Source organism: Eleginops maclovinus, chromosome 17 (assembly GCF_036324505.1).
Source record: "Eleginops maclovinus isolate JMC-PN-2008 ecotype Puerto Natales chromosome 17, JC_Emac_rtc_rv5, whole genome shotgun sequence".
NCBI classification, from domain to species: Eukaryota; Metazoa; Chordata; class Actinopteri; order Perciformes; family Eleginopidae; genus Eleginops; species Eleginops maclovinus.
The window spans coordinates 15,703,468-15,718,883 of record NC_086365.1 but is presented as its reverse complement, the minus strand read 5'-3'; the positions used below and the strand labels follow the sequence as shown (position 1 = coordinate 15,718,883).

At 44.2% G+C, this 15,416-nt stretch overlaps 1 protein-coding gene across 4 annotated transcripts in view; it reads right to left on the bottom strand.

The window, feature by feature from the left end:
- Positions 1-868: 868 nt before the first annotated feature.
- nav3 (neuron navigator 3) overlaps positions 869-15,416 on the bottom strand; it is a 131,966-nt gene continuing 117,418 nt past the window's right edge. For 3 of the 4 annotated variants that reach the window (XM_063905513.1, XM_063905514.1, XM_063905516.1), the window contains 15 exons: positions 15,292-15,416; positions 14,801-14,824; positions 14,261-14,427; positions 12,224-12,377; positions 11,713-11,899; positions 9,613-9,710; positions 9,436-9,531; positions 9,131-9,299; positions 8,567-8,802; positions 8,324-8,478; positions 8,140-8,211; positions 7,257-7,453; positions 6,922-7,040; positions 6,463-6,666; positions 869-5,457 (listed from right to left, as the gene is read on the bottom strand). In XM_063905513.1, the coding sequence (XP_063761583.1) occupies positions 5,338-5,457; positions 6,463-6,666; positions 6,922-7,040; positions 7,257-7,453; positions 8,140-8,211; positions 8,324-8,478; positions 8,567-8,802; positions 9,131-9,299; positions 9,436-9,531; positions 9,613-9,710; positions 11,713-11,899; positions 12,224-12,377; positions 14,261-14,427; positions 14,801-14,824; positions 15,292-15,416 (2,123 nt within the window). In that variant the 3' untranslated portion in view covers positions 869-5,337. The remainder of the gene's footprint in view (positions 5,458-6,462; positions 6,667-6,921; positions 7,041-7,256; positions 7,454-8,139; positions 8,212-8,323; positions 8,479-8,566; positions 8,803-9,130; positions 9,300-9,435; positions 9,532-9,612; positions 9,711-11,712; positions 11,900-12,223; positions 12,378-14,260; positions 14,428-14,800; positions 14,825-15,291) is intronic. The other variant, XM_063905515.1, reaches the window with a different exon arrangement.

The following is a 15,416-nucleotide window of genomic DNA, read 5'->3' as shown; positions in this document are numbered from 1 at the left end:
TTCAATTTGTTAAAGACCTCCAATTTAAAATATAACACTCTACAGGTGGTCATATATTAATTGTAATACGTATTTTTAGATCCGTTTTTTCATTTGTGTTTTTAAATTGGGTGTAAATCCTTGTCTTTGTTATATTTTTGACCTTCTTTTACAACTTATTTTTTGATGTTGTGTATGTTTGCACCATGACACACCAAAGCAAATTCCATGTATGTGTAGGACTACATGTACCTGGAAATAAACTCAATTCTTATTCCGATTTTTGAGCAGGTTCCCACACATAATATCTAGAATTGTTCCTATCCTTCCAAATCTTATCCCCATTCAACTAGTCAAGATAGAAATGCTCACTGGCTAACTGGCTGAAGTCTAGTATGACCTTATGAATGAATTAGTGAAGTTCAAAATGTGTAAAAGTACAATTTAGCCACTTGTTGTCTAGAAGTTTTAAAGTTGGGGTGTATTTTGACTTTACTAGTTTGGTAGTTTTGACTTAAGGCCACATAACCTTCCCTTAACTGCTGATTTTGCTGAGAAGTGTGAGGAAAATCGCAGAACAGTAGACCATTACCTTCCTGTGATGCATATTCCCAATAAATGTGTATATATATTTCAGTTTAATCGACAATATTGTGCAACAAAGCGACATAAATAAAGGATTGCAACACCAGGTTCTGACTTATCAACTACAGAAATTCAGAGCCAACTAACTGAATATTCCTTATACTGTTGTCAATTATCCATACCTAGAATGAGTATCTGTTGCTATCATTGCAGCATTGTAGTATTCACCTTACATTTCCCACCTCAAGCCTAAACAGACCACAAAAAGGACATTTCCACTGGACAAAGAAAGACGTTCAGCATGTAGTTTGCTTGTGTGACACCAAATACCATTTATTAGGGCTTTACAAAGACTACAAAATCCTCCAGATGAGTTAAAACACTGTCTCTGTCTATTTACATGATATGTTACATACAAATGTACAAAATATAAAACATTTAAGGACAAATGTTTCACCCAAAAACAAGAAAACTTTCTCTCAAACCAGAGTAAATGCTATAACTGAGATGTAACTGCAAAAAGTGTACAGTGGGAAAACTGACCAGCGGACCGCCAACACTATGGTGTAAAACACTGTTGTCATAGTTCTGCTAGATCGGGAACTCTCGGCCTACAGGATTGTGGATCAGGTTTGAGACATAGGTGTAACTTTAGGTAAGGAGTTACTCTGTTAACTAACCCCTTATCATGCAACCTTACAGAAGCAAGGACGGTAGGTTTTGTGTGACCCATCGGAGGCTAAGCAGCAGAGACATGTGAGGTTGAACACAGGTAGGATTGTCCTGAGGTTGTGACAACATGACTCCTTAGTCTCCGGTGGGATTTCGACTGTGGTAGCACCGGTTGTTGTTGAATGATTACAGTACGGTGCCTCTGACAGCTGGCAGGCCTAAGGTAAACTCGGGTGAAAATGTCCAGAGAGGAAGTGCATCTGAGGAAATAACGGGCATTCCCTAAAGACGGAGAGGATCCAGATAATATTATTGCAGGATAGTCTAGTTGCCAGCAGTGTCAACCCGGAGAGCACCCCAAAGTTTTAGTTAGGAAATGTATAGTACAGGTCCAAAGCACGTAGAAACTGTACTAAACAATCACTAATTTTGGTCTGGTTTTCCAGGTTATTGAGGAAGTTGAATCAATTTCTGACATTTTTAGGATCATAAGTGGCAGTTTTCAGTCCCCTAAAACTTTAAAATCGACCCAAAATTCATCAAATCAGTCCACCGGGAGTACAAATATGCCAACCTTCTGGTTAAATCTTTCATTTTTGATCCTAAAAATGTCAGAATGGATTCGGGCATCCTCAATAACCCGAAACCATTTCAAAACTGTCCAAATCGCCCAAGCCATTTTTTAGCTGCTGTCTGCTAATTTATGCTAATTATGCTAATTAGACTAGTACTGTACATTTCTAACAGAAAACTTGAGGTACTTAACATTTCCAGGTTCACAATAGGACTCTATGAGCTGGTCAACAGACTAGGTGGGGGGGAATACTGAGAAAGTTCCTATTTTAGGTGATTTTAGTGAGTTTAAAACGTTTTCTTACTGTACACCGTTAGCCTCCTGCATAGGCAAAACATCCACAAGACACACATCTGTTTTTCTGACAGCGTGTTGAGTTTTTGCATCTCTTTTTTTTTTTACTCTCAAAAAGGTACAATAATTTACTCAGCGGCGTAAGCATACTGTAACATCGACAGGGCATCTTTGATTCACTGTGCAAGACTTAAGTATTTACAACCCCACCCCCAAAACCTTAAAAGTGTGCAAAACCAACCCACTCGATAAACAAAGAGAGGACAATCAAAATTCAAAAATGGCTTCCGTCCAATACACGCATACATAACGGAAAAGAAAAGATCTCTTCTTTAAAAAGCTTTTAAAACATGCTCGTCAGGCTAGAAAAACCCAAAACAGTTTGGTTGTGCTCCTGTCAGTTCAAGTGAGCCCAGCTCAACTGGGCCGGAAAACGACAACTTAAAAAATACCCCTCCCCTTTTTAAATGTTTTTACAATATTGGTCAGTTTTGAAATTCATAGACAGCATCAACTCTTTTATACTTTAACTGTCGGAAACAAAAAGGGCGGTTTGGAGGAAGAAGGAGCGGGAAAACAAGACGCTGTTTCTCTGACAGCTTCTTACATCGCCATCGTCCGACTGTCACTTTAGCCAATGGGAGTCGAGGATTCCTCCTTGCACATTCAAGGCAGTGAGAAAGCACCAGTATCATTGTTCCCTCATCTTGCATTTTTCAAAATACTTTGGACTCTTCTTTTGGTACCTCATGGATTCCACAGACGATTGGCAAGCTGGAAATTAAGCTCGCATTAATTCACTACTTCTGATATTTGATTGATCAGCACTGACTCATATCTGGTGTACTGCTTGACTTGCATCAACCCCCCCCCCCCCCCATCATGCAGATAACACTAATGTAAAAAGAAATCAGTTATGTGAAATTGACTGTTTGCTAACCCCAGTTTCTCTCCTTTCTGGCAGGCCTCTTGCACCAATGCAGCTAACAATAACAGCTAGCTGATTGAGCTAACGTTAGCCTTTCTAATGTTTCCTGCTGACTCGTTTTATTGATGTCAGAAAAGAGGACTGACTCTGAAGCTGAATGTGCATGGCTAACAGTTAGCATTCTTGCCTGCTTCATTTAGATATCGACAAACTTCAGATTGTTCTTGTACCGCAGTGCAAAGCTAGGTTTCTGAGTATTTCAATTCTATCATAAATCTGTTGGTGATTAGCGTGCATCCTGTTTCTCATTATATATTCAGTAGGTCTGGGCATCTAATTAATATATTTTAGATTCTTTAAATTCAATTAAATTGTATATGGAGATAAAATGTATCCGGAAATTTGATTTAAGATAAAAAAAACTTGTAATTTGTCAAATATTTCATTCACATAGATACCATGCTTTATTGTGACATATCATTATCCAGAGACGAAATGAACTGTTGAACGAGAGAAGATTTGAGTGTTTCTATCACTTTTTACTGTTAAATGAGACAAGGCTTTTGGGATGAGGTCTAATGCTATGCTAATGCTATCTCAGAGCAATATCTGATGGAGTTGCTGGAGTTGGAACGTTCCCCAAATTCAATAAAGAGCAGGTTAGGCTCAGTTACTAAATACTCTAAGTAAGCTAGTAAGACAATCATATATCCTTTACCCTCCAAACTCCTAATACTGAGTATGTCTTGAACTAGTAATAGCTTGCAGATGATTGGTGAAACGCTGCTGAAAAGAGGAGATTAGCAAACAGTCAATGAAGACGGTTCTGTGAGATGCTAAACTACGTTGACGGCGGACTGCAGAGAGCGTGCAAAGGCCAAGAACAACATAATCTAAGTGTACAACCCCGTGATGTTAAGTCTGTGTGTGTGTGTGTGTGTGTGTGTGTGTGTGTGTGTGTGTGTGTGTGTGTGTGTGTGTGTGTGTGTGTACGTTTGGCAGTAAAATCAAAACATTGGCACTTTTTCCATCTTGTTCTTCACAGTAGAAATGTGACTGAATGACACACGGACGACGCACTTTCGTTATGCTTGTTGTTGGCATGCGAGGAGCTGAGGGCCGAGCACCATGAGGCTCAACTGACCTCTGATCAGGAGGGGTGTGAGAGTGTGTGTTGTATAAATGTAATTATTTTGGGCTGCAGAGGCTTCTCAAATGGCTCTATGTGGTGGATCTTTGTCTACAGTCTCCAATGTGGCCACCAGAGGGCGCTACACTTTAACCCTCCTGTCGTCTACAGGTCAAATCTCACCACCTAACTCCTTTCCAGTCATCATAAATATTGTGTTTTACATTTGATTGCCTCAAGGCCTTGTGGTATCCTCCACAGCAGGCATTTGCAAATATAAAATCACCACTTTCATTGAGTTTTGAGAGGTTTAGTCAACTTTTTAACACCTCCAAAATGACCTCTATAGGAAATGAATGGGTAACTCAGATAGCACACACACCTAAATCGACCAATTGGTATTTTTGCAGTACTTTTCTTTGTATATTCACTGCAGTTATTGATGTAAACCAGTAGTCTGAGAATTAAACAACATGTTTACTCAAGTACTGTCCTTAGGTACACTATGAGGTACTTTATACCTGTACTACAATTTGTAATGAAGTATTTAGATAATAAAATATTGGTCCTTTTACTCAAGTAGAGCATCTGAATACTTCTCCACCTCTGGTTAAACAGATTTTTACCTGTAAGTAAGGGGGGAAGAAAAGACCACGACAGGAGGGTTCATCTTCTCCTACCTGACCCCCTCCCAGGCGAGTCAGAGATCTAAACGGTGCTGTGTTAGAACACTTTTGGTCACATTTAAAGCCTTCAAATAAAAGTCAGTGTCCTCCTGATGCCCGTGTGTAAGTGCATGAGTGTATACGTGTGTGTGAGAAGCACCTCTGTAAACAAGGAGAGACGTAAACAACAGAACCCCCCCCCTCCCATTGTAAACATCTGATGATACATATCTGGGATCAAAAAAAAAGAAAAATCCAGTTTTGAATTCTTGGCTTTGTCTTTTTTTTTCTTCTGTGTCTCGTCTGACGCCTACACATTAATGAAAGGTTGTATTCTAAAATGTGAGACATGATGAGTGTGTAAAATAAGATGATTGTTTGTCACTTTGTCCACCACGTTGCTATTTAGACTCCGCATTGCACCGTTTGTAATGTAAAAAATATCTTCCAATGGTCCGCCCGTTATCTCATATATATACTGTATATATATTATACTATATATATCTGTGTCTCATAGCGCCGACTCCAGCGAGGAGTCCAGCTGGTCGTCATGGTGACTGGTGCTGTCGCTGTCGCAGCTCTGCGTGCTGGAGTAGTTGGCAGCTTCCTGTAACCGTAGCAACATGTTCATCTGAAAACACACACACAGGGAGGATAAGTGTAAAAATGTAATCTGTTACTGGTTATAATCAGAATAGTAACCTGGTTACTTCACGGTACTCCTGGATCACCTGCTTTTATATACGTCTGTTTAAAGTTGTTTTTTACTTCAGGAAACAATATCTCTGTGGGTCAGCTGATCAGCTGCTCCTGGAGGTACCAAGGCCTAAATGGAAGCTCAGAGGGGATAGAGCCTTTTCCGCTGCCGGTCCTAATCTGTGCAATGACCTCCCATTGCACATTAGACAAGCCCCTTCACTGCCCATTTTTAAAACTCGTCTTGAAACCCATTTCTATTCCTCGGCTTTTAACCCAGCATGAGACTCTGTTTCTGTATTTGATTCACTGGTCTTGTTGTTTTGATGCTGTTTTTGTGCTACGTGTTTTTATCCATGTGCAGCACTTTGTTTCAGCTGCGGCTGTTTTTAAAGGGCTTTATAAATAAAGTTGATTGATTGATTGATTGGTCAGAAAGGGTTTACTGAGTCCACAGATATGGAGATGGGGTCAGATGTCTGGTCAGACGGCAGAGACAGCTTACGGAGAATGAATAGGGGATGGATGTCCGGTGGGTCTGCCGGGGGACGAGTGGCAGGCAGCAGGCTGACACTGAGACTGAGATTTCTGATCCTTTCTTTTACTCTCCTTTTTTCTGGAGAGGAAGTAAAGAAACCAGAGCTCTGGATCTATTAGTTGTTGGAGGTGCGATATACGACTCAGCAGCTTTAAGACGTGAAGACACTATTATATTACTGCTTCGCTCTGATGCTGGATTTTCACCTGAAAGTGGGCGGGGCTTAATTTTGACAGGAGGTGACGTTAGCTTCCTTCTATATTTGAACTTTATTAGATTTGTAGAAGTTAATCCTCTGGTTCAGGTCACAGTAGGTATTTACCTTCATTATGCTAACATCCCTTAGCTCAGATTCCTCTCCTCACATGCAGTCACTACAGCTGCTCAGTGTGTGTTCCTCACCAGTGGGTCTCCCTCCGTGTCGCTCTGGGACACCTGTTTGGACGAGGCGCCCTCCTTGGACGAGCTGTAGCTGTCGTAGCCCACGTCCTCCGGCCTCAGCTGCAGCAGAGACTGTCCGTCCGGCTGCAGCAAGGCGGCGCTCCACGGGTACGTGTCGTTCACCCACTTGGAGGGATCCTCCCACGCGGCTCTTTTGCCATACAACTGCAGGAGGAGTCAGAAACATGAACTCATCAGATCAATTGTACAGGATCGTTTAGAGATAATCTAAAAATAAGTTTAAAGAGGCCTTATTCAGCTTTTTGGGGCTTTCCCTTCCCTGTATTCTATAGGTTTTAGTGCATGTAAATGGTCTGCAAAGGCTAATATCCCTGTGTGAATTTCTCTCCCACACACTCCCCCTGAACGAGAGCAGAATATGTCCTCTTTAAAGTCTCCAGAGAATACATCTGAGCGTACCTGAAGCCCTTCTCTGACGGCCTCCAGCAGGTAGGGCACCAGGGAGTAGTTCCACAGGTCTGTGAACCAAACTCTGGAGCCTTCTACATCAATCGGACAGGACAGGAAGAGACGGGGTCCTGGAGGGACAAAGAAGCCCAGGTGATGAATGTTCGATCAACGAAAGATAGAGCGGACTCTTAACACATGGTCCAAAAGAGTGGAGGCACAAGAACAACGTTGATGCATTGCAAGCAAAAAAAGCCTCAAACTGTGTGTGTGTGTGTGTGTGTGTGTGTGTGTGTGTGTGTGTGTGTGTGTGTGTGTGTGTGTGTGTGTGTGTGTGAGAATCGTACCTATGGTGACGTCGGAGGAGCTGTGTGCCTCCAGGAACCCGTTGAGGTGCTGCCAGGTTTTGGGGATCCAGTCGATGATCTTGATCAGATCGTTGCTGCGCGTGTTCCTGTCGATCTCCGTCTCGATCAGCTTCCTCCGCAGGAAACGTCCCAGGAAGCCTTTGACCGGCTCGGTGTGGTTGGTGCACAACACCCACCTGAGATCGAAAAAAAAGCAAAGGAGTCAAATAAAGGAAGCAGCCCAGAGACTTGGGTTCATTTGACTGAAATATATCCACGTAATCTCCTCTTCCAAAGGATCCGCTAGTCAAGCAGGAAGCATGATCCCTAATCAGAACATGAATTATAGACTAATTAATTTTGTTTAACAGGATTAATTATCCCGGTGATTTCATTAGAGTGCTCCCTGGAGAGACAACATGCAAACAGATGAGGAAAATCATCTGACGCTTAGCTAATAAAGTCATTTATCAGTGGATTTAATAACTTTACAAACTATATAATATCAAACTATGATGAGTATCTTGTAGAAATCGACAGTTTCAGAGTTCAAGAAGTGACCTTTCTGTATAATCTTATGACTGTGGTGATTCACCGGTATAGAAGACAACACTGAAATTGCAAAAAATGTATATCATGTCAATAATACACAGTATATTTAAGATATTGACGGTGTAATGTGAGTCCATCTGTGTGTCTTTATACTATTCCATTAGAGTAATTGCAAAAAAGAGACAAACCACACAATAAACACGGATTCATTTGACTGATTATTGAGTAAAACTTCAACATTTCTATAGATATTACAGGAATATCTTGTAGTAAAACTCCACAGGGGAAGTGTGTGCGTGCGTGTGTGTGTGTGTGTGTGTGTGTCAGAGACCTGAAGTTGTGGTGTAACTCCAGGTTAGGAGAAGAGGAAACTCCCTGGTTCATGGTCCCGATAACGTAAGGGCTGGATGGAGAGAAAGACATTTTTAGGGGGAATCTAAAAGCAGAATTTATCAAACAGAGAATAAAACCAAAGCCAGGGAAACATTTATGTATATACTGCATCTCCGCCTCACCATCTGTGGTACTTGCAGTTCAGGAAGCCGTTGAAGATGTCGCTCAAGGATCCGATGTGGTGCAGGTTGTCCAGGATCACCACCGTGGGAAGCTCCGTGTCCGAGTCCTCCGAGTTGCACTGCTCAGCCAGGTTGGACAGGTACTGACGCAGGTCCTGCAGAACCAGCACGCACGGGTTATCACTTGGGTTGGGGAGCAGTGGGGGAAGAAGTACACATGCAACCCAAAAGCTCGAACCCCACCTTGCTGGAGTTCTGGTCCACGTTGAAGCTGGCCACGTTGTGCTCCGTCACCTGCTGCCCCAGCTGGGAGATGATGTACTCGGCCAGCTTGGCAGCCAGAAAGGACTTCCCGGTGCCGCTGGGTCCGGAGAGGATGATCCGCCGGTGCTCCATCAGCAGGTTGAGGTACCGCTGGATGATGGGCTTCGGGATCAGGGTGTCAAACACCAGGCTGTCGATGCTGTTCTCCTTCACGCCTGAGGATAGGATAGCAGGAGGACAGAAAAGGAACATTGGTTTTATTTTATTCAAAGCTTTTTGGGGTGTTCCCTTTCCTCGTAGTGTGTTATATAGGTGCATGTAAATGGTCGGCAAAAGCTAAAATCCGCTCCTATTAGCTAGCGCTCCAACACATTGTATTGTATGTAAACCCAAAGTTCCGGAACACAGTGACATCACTACGGAACACTCGGGCTAATATTGGATTCCACAGTGTACGTGATAGGCTAAGGGGGCAGGGACGTCTGTAAGCGGTTGACCAATCAGTGCAGACTGGGCTCTGGCTGTAATCCTGGACCTCCTCACCCTTGAGGTTGACCTTGATGATGTTGCTGTCGCCCACCAGGTAGCCGCAGGGCAGCAGCTCAGGCACTTTGGAGGCGTGCGAGCGAACCACGTCGCCTATCCTGTAGCACACGATGCTGTCCGAGCTGAGACCCAGGCTGGTGAAGGGGTCCACCCGAAACACATACTCCTGCAGGGAGGGAGGGAGGAGGAACTAAATCAACTAGTACAGATAACTACAGTAGTAAGGACTCGGTAGAATCTGAAGGCTATTTCATTACTCCTTCGACGAGTGTATGTGTGTGTGTGTGTGTGTGTGTGTTTACCTTGAAGAGGCGTCGAATGACTCCATCCAGGACGTCCCACTTGGTTTTCCCGCTCACACCTATCGACCCAATCAGGTACGAGTGGCTCTGTTTTCCCTGGAGGGTTGATAAGTAAAGTTAGAACAGAGAAAGAACGAGAGAGGAATAACGTCCTCTCCTCCCTCCCCCCCCCCTCACCTTGGTGGTGTACGGTCCTCTGCTGATGGTCACCACTATCCGGACGCTTCGACCCTCTTTGCGCAGGTTTCCCTCGTAGCCGTCGTCCAGCAGGATGTCTGCAAGGAACAAAACGTTCTGTTAGCGGCCAACCTGGAACTGTCCGAGCCGTGATGCATTATAACCACACTCCTCCGCCTGCAGCAGAGGGAACGGACCAAAGCAGAAGATAGCTAATGGGTTTCTTTCACGACGTAATTACTTTGAGAACGAATCAATGTTTTCATACAGAGAGTGCACAGAATGATGGTGAGGCAGTGCAATAAAAGGGAGGGAAACACGTCTGAAGAAGCTGATTCAACCTACTGTCTCTATTGTTTCTACTGAACACTGTTTCCCTGAGATCAGTCGCCAAATATCACTTTTATGAGCAAAACAAAAATCCTATTTATTACATTTTATACTATTTGTGTGCAAAATGCGCTGCTGTGACCAGAAAAGCTGGGATAATTAGCCAAAAAATATTGATTATAGCTCTTTGAACTATTTCCAATTATCAATTAAGTGGACAAAATGATGGGATGGCTTTTCCTTCAATAAAAAATCTCAGAAAATGCCTAAAAATGACATTTATCTCCTGTTTTCCTCCTCCTTTTCCTCACATATACACACATATATTCACATTTAGTCACTTCATTGATGTTCTTGCATTATTAAATTAAAGCTGCTGCTTGTATATTGATTACTTTGTTTTATTATATTGCTCTGAATAAGCCCAGTGTGTGTTCTGCCTCTTCCTGCACTGTCGATGTTTTCAGGGCTGTTAACACTTAACGATTTAATTGAAATACAGGCTCTATTATTGTGTTGTATTGACAGAAAATATACAGAAGCGGTTTGTCCTACACTCTGAGGACGAGCTACAGAGAGGAATAGGTAGTTTTAGTCATCAGTTTCCTTGTCCTTATGTCTATGAAAGGCGTTAAATGTTTAAAACATGAATAATCAGACAGTGTAAGGATGTTGCGTAAGATGTTTAGCTTCTGGTAGTTTGTTGTGTTGACTCTGCTCGTTTTGTTTGTTAGTAAAAGCTTGTTATGTAACGGGAGGAGCAGCTAATCCTGAGTAAGGGGTCATGAAACTGCTCTAAATATCCATATAGATAACCAAATACATACGAGGACAAACAACAACAGCAGCAAACAGACAAACAGTCCGATGCTTCTTCCAAAGTTTCCTGACACCTTTAACCTTCATCATACCCCGACCCATCCCCGACCCAACCCCGACCCATCCCCAGCACCAGTCTCTCTCTCCCAATGAGGCACTTTGTATTCGGCCGGCTTCCCCCAGCTGCCAGTTCTGTGTCGGGGTGATAACGACCCGCTGGCCGACTCGTCTCTCCCCACGCGGTGCCGCTCATCCTCCGTCTATTAACCGAGTCCTCGGAGAGAGAGAGAGAGCTGCGCCTGCGATGTAAATTACGGGACGAGTGAGAGCGACAAAACTCTGTCCACTGGAGCGAGGCCTGGGGGAGATTCTCCACTATGTTCATGTATGTGTGTGTGTGTGTGTGTGTGTGTGTGTGTGTGTGTGTGTGTGTGTGTGTGTACAGTTCTTTCCTCACAGTAGAAAGAGAAGCTTTTCCATCATTTCATGCGGCTGCTCCGGACCATTTCCCTCCACAAATACAAGTCTGAGGAAAGTATAGAGAGAGCTAATCCACTGGAAAAAAAATAAAACTGACCAAAAAGTGTGGCTTAAAGGGGTCCTATTTAGCTTTTTGGGGTTATCCTTTCCCTGTAGGGAGTTCTATAGGTTTTCAGTGCATGTAAATGGTTTTCAAAGGATAAAATCCCAAAGTTCTGGAACTCGGTGACATCACTACGGAACACTCGCGCTCATATTGCATTCCATTCCAACGCATTGTACATGACAGGCTAAAGGGGCGGGACATCTCTAAGCAGGTTGACCAATCACAACCAGAGCCAGGCCAGCTAACCAATCAGGGCAGACTGGGCACTGGTTTCAGACAGAGGGTGAAAAGAGGTGCTGCAGCACAGGCAGTCTGAGAAACATAAAGAGCTTTCTGAACATCAAAGCATGGAGACATGAACCCACCGGACATGATGCTGTCGGTGATGTTGAGGTTGTTGAGCGACAGACCCAGCGACTGACGGGAGGAGGACGAGGACGTGCTGGAGGTTTCGGATGGGGGTCGGGCGGCTTTGAGGGGGGTGGCCGTCGGCGTGGCGTTACCGCTGGACTTGAGGCGATCGTTCTCCGCCTTCAGCGCCTCGATCTCATTCTGTTGAGAGACAGCAAAGAAAGTGTGTTTGAAATGTAACTCAGTTTCTGAGTCAGTATTTTATGCAGCTTTCTGTCTTTGCACTCGGATAAGAAGCCGTACATGATCCGAAGATCTGAGAGCAGACTAAAGGCTCCTGTGGACGAGGCAATCCACATCCACAGAGATCCACTTTAGTTATTCTTTCAAAGCGTGCTCCTTTTAAGAATATCAAACGCTCCTCTAGAGATGTTAGACTCATGGCAGTCCTCTGTGGCTGTAATATAAAGACCTTTAATGTGTGTGTGTTTGCAGGGAGACATCTCTGTGTGTGTGTGATCTCACCTGCATGCGGTTCATGGCCTCCCGGATCTGGTCCAGGTGATGGGCGGAGCTTAGCGCCTCCAGACGGATGTCGGTCAACTTGAGCTCCTTCTCCCGCAGCTCGTTCTTCAGCAGCAGGATGGTCTCCGCCTCGGCCTCGGTGCATTCACACAGCCTGCAGCCGGGAGGAGGGGGTCACAACACGGGTTAGACCAAACACACACACAAACACACACCCACACACACACACACATGCACAGTCTAGTGAAGAACCACGCACTTAGAGGAGGCAGGAGAAGTTTAGAGGGAAGCTGGGACAGTGAATCCGCCCCCATGGCTCATTTACCTTTAATGAGTCTCTAGCACGATGCACAATAATAAATGCTGCAGTTATTCTGAAGACCCTTCTGGTGCTACTCCCACGTCACGATTCAGAATAAGAAGGCAGAGATATATTAAAAGAAGTACAGAAATATGCAACCCAAGAAATTCATGCTCTGCGTCTGAGAAGACGTCTGAAAAGTGGAAGAGTAGCAGTGAAAATAAATAATAATTAAATCAGAAAATTAACTCCAGCGCCCAAAACTGCCTTCAAAATAAAAGCACAAAAAATAACTTTTATTAAACTGAAATAATTCCCACAAATAATGAATGTGAGAGTAAGAAACACATATCCCTGATAGCTCCAACAGGAAGTGAGGCAGCGTTTATCCTATTTAAACTCCCTGCTCCCTCTCCTGAGCATCTTCAGAGATCCTGACTCCAGAAAGAAGAAAGTCAAACCAACACCCCACACACACACACACTCCCTGGGAGCATGCCCCACACACACACACACACACACACACACTCCCTGGGAGCATGCCGCACACACACACACTCCCTGGGAGCAGGCCGCACACACACACTCCCTGAGAGCATGCCGCACACACAAACACACACACACACACACACACTCTCCCTGGGAGCATGCCACACACACACACACACACACACACACACACACACACACACACACTCCCTGGGAGCATGCCCCACACACACACCGAGCATTTTACCGGGATCTGTGTTTGTAGACCACATGACCGTTTAGCTTTTTCTTTGTCGTCCAAATGGGGGAGGGGTTGCTATCACAAACGCACTTGCTACGCAGCAGGAGAACGATTAATAAAAAGAAAAGGGTGGAAGGAGAGGTCGGAGGAGAGGCAAAAGAAAAAGGGGAGGTGAGGACAAACGTGAAAACGAAATAGAAGAACAACAGTGACGAGTAAACGATGAAGATGCTGAACACCTGACTGCAAATACTCAGATTTCATCCGGTTTATACACGGCGACTTTCTAAATAACTCAGCAAAGTGAAGCTAATTACTGATTTTTAGATCAATTTATTGCATATTGTGCAATCCATAAAATATAACAATGACTTTTAAACACTTTGATGCTGTTTTCAGTCCAATTCATCAATTGAACACCCGAGGTACTTGTGTTTTACTTGAGTATTTTTCCCTATTTGCAACTTTATACTTCCACTACCACAAGATTTTGACTATTAATACAAAATATAAATCAACTTTTATGTTATTATATGTTATTATAGGTTTATCTATACCCCGTAGTAGTATATAAAGTCATTGAAATAAACCCCACTTTTACCAAGAGCAACACAGAAGTGATTTCATTCACCATCGTTTAAAATACATGGTGCTCTTAAATGGGCCGATCTGCAGAATGAGTACTTCTACTTTTGGTACCTAATCATGTTGTACTTTTAAGTAGATAATCTGAGTACTTGTTCCACCTCTGAGGGTAAAAAATACATGTTTTATTGAATGAAATTGGGTTCCCCCTGTTAAACGGTATAAATCGAGGGCTTTTACTTTGAAATTAATAGAAACTTGCAGTTGTTGGAGAGAATCCTGGTCTGTTTTACAACTCTCGGTTCCCTCATATGGACGTTTGTTCAAATGCATGTGGGAGAATCCGTGTGTTTATACAGTATGCATGTGTGTGTGTGTGTGTGTGTGTGTGTGTGTGTGTGTCAGCCTACTGAACACTCACTCTGCGGTGGAGGCGGAGGAGTGCAGCGTGGCGATGCTGCCCTGCCGGTTGTCGTGCTGCAGTTTGGGCGAGGACGGCAGCGAGTCGGGCATCTCCTCCATCTCGTCGTGGGCCGACTGCGATTTGGTTTTCTTCTTGCTGAACGCCTGCTTAAAGGAGCTGCGCAACTGCAACACACAGATCACACACACACATACACACACACACGTTAATCCTGAAAGACAGCGACCGGTTCCTCTGTGGGGACATCGGGATCAGGACGTCTAAAGAACAGAGGGGAGGCCAAGAGCAAGCCGTAAGAAGGGATGGAAACAGAGCGATGATGCAGGCGTTTAAAAGACCCTACAATCAGGGTGAAATGAACAACTGGGGGGCGGGGAAAAGGAGGAGGAAAGGTCAAAGGTCGCTGTATCCATGCCAACGTTTCTCTAAAAAGAAGAGGTTGCTCTGACAGAGGAGAGGAAGAGGAAGAAGAAGGGTTGGATAGAGGATGGGAAAAACCACGGCACACATTCAGAAGACGCTCCGGGAGAGACTGACCTGAGCGGGGATGGAGTCGGACACCTGGAGACGCAGAACACACCCGACGTTAAGCCAGACAAACACACACACACACACACACACACACACACACACAGACACACACTCCTGCTGCTGCTTGTGTCTGAATGAATGAGTACTTTATTTCTAAGCTCGTACAGGTACTGTATATCGTAGGTATAGATGTTTCCTAATCAGAGTTTAATTCTCAGAGTCATGTGCACGTCTAGATCCCAGACACCCAGAAACACGAGGGAAGTCATGGTTGTACATCACCACCAGGCAGAGAAAACAAACGTGGTGTGATATGGTATGTTTGGTATAAAATATGCTCAGTCTGTGGCATCAAACAAGCACATATGGTGAAGCATGATGCTGTGATAGAAAGCGCTTGGATGACAAGCAGATAACAGACGTCTAGATTAGCCTCGACCCTTCTCTGCTTTTTTTCCACAGTGCTGACGTCCCCCTCCACCTACCCCTCCACCTACCCAGCTCTTCTTCTTCTTCTTTTTGTCCTCGGCGTCCTTCCCCAGGCTGCCCATGCTGGAGTGACTGGCGGCGCTGTTGATGCTGGACATGCTCTCTGACGAGTGCTGACGTCTGATCCGCAGGT